Source organism: Poecilia formosa, unplaced genomic scaffold (assembly GCF_000485575.1).
Source record: "Poecilia formosa unplaced genomic scaffold, Poecilia_formosa-5.1.2 Scaffold38, whole genome shotgun sequence".
In the NCBI taxonomy this organism is placed as follows: domain Eukaryota; kingdom Metazoa; phylum Chordata; class Actinopteri; order Cyprinodontiformes; family Poeciliidae; genus Poecilia; species Poecilia formosa.
Window position 1 is genome coordinate 700,715 of NW_006799977.1, and position 7,510 is coordinate 708,224.

The following is a 7,510-nucleotide window of genomic DNA, read 5'->3' on the forward strand; positions in this document are numbered from 1 at the left end:
TTTTTTTTTTTTTTTATCTTTTTCACCTTTGTCTTCTGCAAGATGTTATCTTGTTCTGAGAAAAATAACTTTAACCTAAATTAAATTAAATTTATACACACAGTCTGACAAACTTAAAATGCACAAAATAGATGTATCTATGAATTAATAGGAATTTCCAACAAAAGAAATAAATGCTGTCGGTACAGCAACGGAGGTAAATATAATTTAAACTTCACCTGAACATTTCAACATGTACACTTACCTTGCTTTGACAAATTCTGCTCATTTTCAACATTGCAGTGCAAGACGGGCAACAGGTCAAAATGGATCCACAAGCTAAAGAGAAATATCTTCCATATGCAAAGCTGAGTCATCATTGACTGAGGTGTGCTTCGAGTCCTGAGCTCATCTCATGTTTGTGTTTATTGTGTCTACTGCATGTAGTTTTGAGTTGTTGTATGTGGGTGGGATTTAACAAGTTCAGAAGGGTCGAACTAAAAAGCTCAGCCTATAAGAGGTAGTGGACTTTATCTGTGGTGGAAGCTGACTCCAAAAAAGGCAAGATGGGAGGAGAAATGTACAGTTTTTTTTTCCTCATATTTTTAGGACACAAGAGCATAACAAATGACTGGTGGAGAGTCCAGTTACTCTTGATCTCCATTGTATGTATTTGTAGATATTCTTATTTGTTGTGTTCATCAAAAGATTAGTAAGTGAATTATAACAGTTAACCCAATATAATCTTTAGAAGACTTGGGACTTACCATTTCAAGATAATGTACTTTACAATGTAAAGCACAGAACTTCATAAGCTTTCAAATTCTGTGTTCTACATTTAATGACAGTCATGCCCTCCTGTAAAACAAATAACAAAAATGTACCCAAACAGAAAACCATATGTGCTGATTAACCACATCCTGACCTGCTGCACAGCAGCAGTACAGCACATTTGGTTTTATTTCGCACGTACAGAGGCAGGCCCCCTTTGCTCATAGCCCTGGCAAATTTAGATCATATTAATTATGTTCAATTATGGTTTGTCTTTGATATTAAATGAGACTGGTATTTTTTTAAACATAAAACAGCATAAATTATGTATCAATGTAAAACAAATGAGTTTTTATTTCTATATATATATATTTTAAAAAAAAGTCATTTAGGAACTTATTTGCATCCTTCTCAATTACTGATGGCATCACAGCAATAACACTCTCATTGTACATATAACTGTGGAGTCTCCCTCCCACCCCCCATGTTTCCACTGTTATTTTAACGATTTATTTTCAGTGATTAACTCCATTTGTTTGAGATTTGAAGGCCTCATTGTCATTAACCTGATGTTTAGCTCCCTCTACAGATTTTTTTATGGAGTTTGATTTTGGACTCTATCAGTGACGTGCGGTCAGGGGAGGCTCACCTGTCATCATGGAAACATAATAATAATAAAATCATTTATAAAGATATGTTCACTCTGTGTTTTATACTATAAAGTACCCATTTTCCATTTAATTTAACCAAATCTGATGGGGGTTTTTTTCTTCAAAATCGCTGAATTTTCGATTTTTCGCATTCAAATGCTTGGAAGCGAAGCCGGTGAGGAAGCACCGAGCTGAGCCTCACCTGGGATTGCGCAACCTCTCGCTAACTGCACNACTACACCATGTTTAAAAGTGGGCATGAAGGTCATGTCTACACTCAATATGCTAAAACTTATATACAAAAAGGATTTAGGTTATTTATTTTAAGTTAATTGTTGATGGTGCCCTGCGACAGACTGGCGACCTGTCCAGGATGTACCCCGCCTCTCGCCCGGAACGTTAGCTGGAGATAGGCACCAGCACCCCTCCCGACCCCACTGAGGGACAAGGGTGTTCAGAAAATGGATGGATGGATGTTGATGGTGCCAATCAAATGGGGCAAGGAAAATATTCCCTTTTAATCTGGGCTTGTTTCTCAAGTAAAATGTTTAAAATTTCCCAAAGTTTCTAGTTCTCCTGGTTGAGCTGCTGGATTGGTAATTCAGGAAATTACAGATATCCCGGTTTATTTGGTAAGAAACAAGTGAAGGGTTCACTATGGAACTTTACAACTTAGAAAGGAAAAGGGTGGCATGGCTCTCCCACAGCTAAAGCAGCATTATCATTATTAATATTATTATTATTATTACTATCATGCCTTCCAGCTTGCTCCATTTCTCTGTTGGTGTAATGAGGACTATATGGCTAAGTGGAATGAAATGTGGGTAGGGTGAGGAAGGGTCTTATAATCTGTCTCATACTTACAGAAAACAATATTTCTGTAAAGGTTTTCAGCTTATGCAGAACTTAAATGGCTTAAGGAAAAAAATAATTGTATTTAAGATCTCTTCAATTTTACTTCAAGTTGCCAAACTGCACGATCTTGTGACATACAGAGTTCTACGCAATTTTAAAGTCAGTGTATTGGTCAAAGACACATTTATTTAGTTCTAACATATGTACTGCTTTGTTTATAACTGATCAATTATTATATTTATATTATATATTGATCAAAAATTGACAAATTGTTAACCTTGTTTAGGAGAAACACATTTGGTACAGAATTCCCTCCCAGCTGAGACTTCACTTTTAAATTCTGGATGATGAAGGATCTTATAATCTGTCTCACACTTACAGAAACTGCAACATCATGCCACCACAAACAAACCCGAGACAGAGAATGAAGCAAAGTTGCAAAGTAATACAGAAAGAGTAAATGAATAAGAAATAAGAATACAGGAGAAGTGGTAAACGCACTGAACCACTTTGTCACATTCTACAGCCACATGAATAAAAACAGCTACATGAATAAAAACAGCCGTGTTTTTATTCATGAAGCAAAATTTAATTGAAACTACATTTTATTTACATTTTATTAGGTTGTGATAGATGAATGATATACAGCTGCATTGTGCTGTATTTAATGAAACTGTGAAACATTTTCAAACTAAACAAATTAAAAAGCTTTTTTTATTTTTACTTTAATATTTTTTCATTATTTCAGACTTACCTGAAATATCAGAGTTGGTACCTGAGAGGACATCTGACCAGTCACTCCAGTATCCTGAATAAGTCGACCCATCAGGTTGAGCTCTAACTCTTACACTGAACTGGCTTCCTGATGAAAGACTCACACACATGCTAGTGTCTCCCGGTTTTGTCATCTATGGGAAGAAATAAAATAAATAATTAAATAAATACTTAGCCATACTATATTTTTTTTCATATTTGCTGCTTGCATTCTCATTTGTTTATTCAATTTTTTGGTACATTGTTTAAGGTTTTGTAGTACCTCATGAATACAAAACTTTAGAAACCTTCATTTTTCATTCATTTAAAATTTTGGAACATTTATCATGTTGAGGTGACAATTTCTCTCTTTTGGCGCCATCTTGTGGTATGATAATGAAACTTTCAAGACAAGATTGACATTAACGTTGAGTACAGGGTTGTCAAAACCTAATATATAATTCTTTGGCCTTTTTCAGATTACCAACAACAATAAGGCTGTACATCCTGTTAGAACCGTTAGAAACAAAATAAGAACCTTCATGATGAGCTCTGAACTTCTGCTTCTTTAGTTTTTTTTTCATATTTATATAAAAAATACAATTAATTCAGCAAAACAACCAAAATTTGAGAGATTTGTTTTTGACTAATGCTAGGTATTTTTTTCTTGTGTCCTTGTAGTTTCTTTTACTCCTTAGCTTTTTTCCAGATGAAAGAAAAAGTATTTAGGGAATCTTTTTATCAGAAGAAAAAAATGTTGCCCACCATTGTTATTTTCATTGAAAGAGTGACTATCTTGTTTTTTTATGTTGTTGAACAGCTCAGCTTTTGTTGGTGGATCTAACTTACCGTGTACTCTTCAACTCCTTTGATCTGAACATTGACCTCATACTTCATGTGGTTTGACAGAGACGGGAGAGGAGCTTCCCACTCCAAGCACAACTTGTCATTAATCAGTTTTCCTTTCAGATGACTTGGTGGGCCACTTTTAACTGTTAACATGAATCACAAAAGATTATATAAAAATCTTACTTTCCTGATGAACATAGGCTGTGAGAAAATCAATAACTAACTGGATTGTTGAAGAAATAGAGCACAAGAAACGATTCCATTAAATTTATTTGTGTGCTGTGATGACCTCTTGAAATAAAACTATTGTTGTTTATCCATGATTGTTTCTCTTACATATACACCAGACATTTGATAGATTTATAGAAATAATAGTCACATTATGTACATCTCTTAGGACAGACCTCATGAACACAACTTCCTGGAAGGGTTTGAACTGTTCGAAGTTCTAAACAAAGAAAGTACATCTTAGAGTTTTCCTTTAGTAAAGTGTAACTCAGTAATACTCACTGGACTTTTTCAGCTCAATCTCTTTGCTGAAGAACAATCGTTTGAGTGGAGCTGCAGTGCTGCTGAGCCTGATCTTCATTGCTCCAGACTCATCTCCACGAAAAGAACACGTGTCAGAAAGATTTCCANATTTAGCTTATGTATTTAATATACTGTGTGTGTAACGTGTGTCGTGTGCTGAGGAGCGATCAGAAACGGCAGAGAACAGACTCGAGGTGAGGCAGGCAGTTCTACCTGCCTCATGGCAGGGGGCGCTCATGATCCCAGACATTGTGACTCTACAACTGCAGAGTAAGAGACAGTAACAGCGAGCTAGCCATACGCTGATACAGAGAACGAGAAAGACGTGGTTTTGAATTGTACTTTAACGTGTCTCCCTTTGATGTTAAGCACAGCACGAACTTAATAATATCTACATGTCTAAGTTTGATTGAGATAATGGAATTATTCTGCGGCGGCGGCGGCTAACCATCATATGTTAAAATAGTCTTTTTGCCCTCCAGCATTGTACGCACGCGCGAAATTTCCTTATTTGAACAATAACGTGCAGGGGGTCTAGATTTGTAAATAATTAAGTCGGTCGGACTCTATGGGGGAGTCTCTTTAATCCATTAATATAACTTCCAGTCGTTTAAATCTAACACTGCCGCAGCAGGAATAATATAAAACATAATAAATATTCCATATGCCACAATGTTTTCAAAACATTGTACTGAATTAGTTAATGATGCCCATTTTAAAATCACTGCCACATTTAAGGGTTTCCAATTATAACTGCATGGACAAATGCTACTTCATCTTTTTTGTTTCACCCAGTTGAACTATTGTGATGGTGTTTTATAAATGTATGTAGAAAACCCCATGAGTCAGCAGTTCTTTAAAAAAAAATGCTGCTGCCAGAGGCCTGACCAACAACAGAAAAATAATGCTGTACCTCAGAAGCAGACTCACCCCACATAGAAATGTGATGGTGCTGTGGAAGCCACTGAGGCCGGAAAGTTAAAACTGTCCTGAATACATATTTATGCTCTAATTTTGTTGTTAGAGCAAATAAAAAAAATAAATTTAAATTTAAAAACTACAGAAGTCAAATATTAACAATATGTGGATTACATTTAAATATTGACTTTGTATCACAGTAAACGTTATAGCAAGTTCGTTATAATAGTTGTTACACCGCTCCCTCTTGTCTATGCTGTATTTGCACAGTTTTTCTACTTCTTTCAAAATGTCCTATTTTAAATAACTTGTCACATGCTTGTCATGGAGGTCAAGGTGGGACCCAAACGGCTGAAAGAATAAAGCCCAGATTGATATCAGTTGAAACTTCAATTTTAGTGCAACAGAATAGCCAAACCACACTAACATGAACAATGAAAGACAGACTGCTTAAATAAGAGTAGAAGTAAGGAATCAATATAAGAGAACTACTAAACTTGCTAACTAAAGAAGAATATGTTAAATAAAAAGCTAACAAAACAATTAATCGTTTATTTACTATAATGTATTTACTAAACCACCATAATATGATTACAGCCTATACCCATAAGAACAAACTTAACAGTCATATTTTATTTACTTAATATGTTTACATTTTGTGTAATTATAGTTTCATTTCATTAAATACTGAAAAGTTAAATGATCAGTTGTATGTTTTTACCTTTGTGCTAATCTGCATGCATTCGTTTTGCATGTCACTGCTGCTGATGCATCTGAATTTCCCCACTGAGGAATAAAAACATGTTTCTATTTCAAATTTTCTATTTCTAAAAGGGACTTTCTCACACTAAGCACTGCTGCTTAAAATGAAACTTCTGAACAGAAAAATAAAATGGCTGGTAAAAAAAATAAAAAAAATGTCTACCACAAACTGATTAAACCACCTCTTATCCGAGTTTCTGAAAACAAGACATTTTTAAAATGTTTTTTTTTTTTTTTTTGAGGGGAGAGGTTATCTTGACATCACCTGAACATTTAGTGCTACAGTATGAACTCCATTTGATTAACAGAAGATAATCAGGTGTAGGCATACTGTTTTATTATTTGAAAGAAGTAAGATGGAACCAGAAGATGTTTATTACAAAAAAATGTACAGCTGAATTGCAATGCTTTCCTTTCCTGCAATGCTTTACAGATGACAGATCTGTTGCTGGCTCTGATCAACCAAATAATGGCGGCTTCACCAACCACACTGGTAGATGCAGCAGCTACTAATCATATCAGGGTTGGTACGCCAGAAAGTTTGTCTTTGAGATCTAACAGTGTTCTTTCATAGTGCTCTGCAAACGTTGAAAAAGTTTTATGTCACATTACAGCCACAGATTTCTTTTAACAAGTGCATCTGGAAAGTATTCACAGGGCTTCAGTTTTTCCACATTCTGTTATGTTACAGACTTATTACAAATTTCATGACATTTCCTCAAAATTCTGCACACAAATACCAAATTAAGACAATGTGAGAAATTGTTTTTGAGTGTTTTGCCAATTTATTAAAACTAGAAAACCAAAGAAATAAGTTACATAAGCATCCAAAACCCTTGCATAATACTTTGTTGATCCACCACTGGCAGCAATTGCAGCCATAAGTGTTTTAGAATATGATACCTCAAGTTTAGCTCCCCTATGTTTATGCAGTTTCTCCCAAGTTCCATCAGGTTGGATGGTAGATGTCCGTCAGCCATTTCCAGGCCTCTCCAGAGATGTTCAGTTGGATTCATGTCTGGACTGGGCCACTCCAGGAGATCCTCAGTGAATCTGAAGCATTGAGTTGTCATCCTGCTGAAAAATTAACTGCTTGCCTTGTATTTCTTTGGGACTTTATGTGATAAAACATTGCAAATTAGTCTATTAGTCTGGAAACTAATGAGTCCATGACTAATGGTATCTCTGCCAACAGATTCTCCCACCTGAGCTATGGATCTCTGTAGCTCCTCCAGAGTTACCACACACCTCTTGGTTGAATGACTGATGCTCTAAATCAGGGGTGCCCAATATGTCCATTGTGATCGACCAGCAAAATGCTTGTGTAATATTCTTGCTCAATATCCTCTATGAGATCCTGAGTTGTGTCTAAATTCATGCTCGAGGGTTTATGAAATGTGTTTGGTTCAGTTTTCAACATGTATCAAAACTTTTATACATTA

The 7,510-nt window shown here is 35.5% G+C and overlaps 1 protein-coding gene across 1 annotated transcript in view; it reads right to left on the reverse strand.

Moving 5' to 3' along the window:
• mpl (MPL proto-oncogene, thrombopoietin receptor) overlaps nt 1–7,367 on the reverse strand; it is a 17,261-nt gene extending 9,894 nt beyond the window's left edge. Inside the window, exons 1-4 of the mRNA XM_016670792.1 lie at nt 7,310–7,367; nt 4,368–4,502; nt 3,858–4,000; nt 2,986–3,163 (exon numbers count right to left, since the gene is read on the reverse strand). Of these exons, the coding sequence (XP_016526278.1) occupies nt 2,986–3,163; nt 3,858–4,000; nt 4,368–4,502; nt 7,310–7,367 (514 nt within the window). The remainder of the gene's footprint in view (nt 1–2,985; nt 3,164–3,857; nt 4,001–4,367; nt 4,503–7,309) is intronic.
• Between the last annotated feature and the right edge of the window lie 143 nt (nt 7,368–7,510).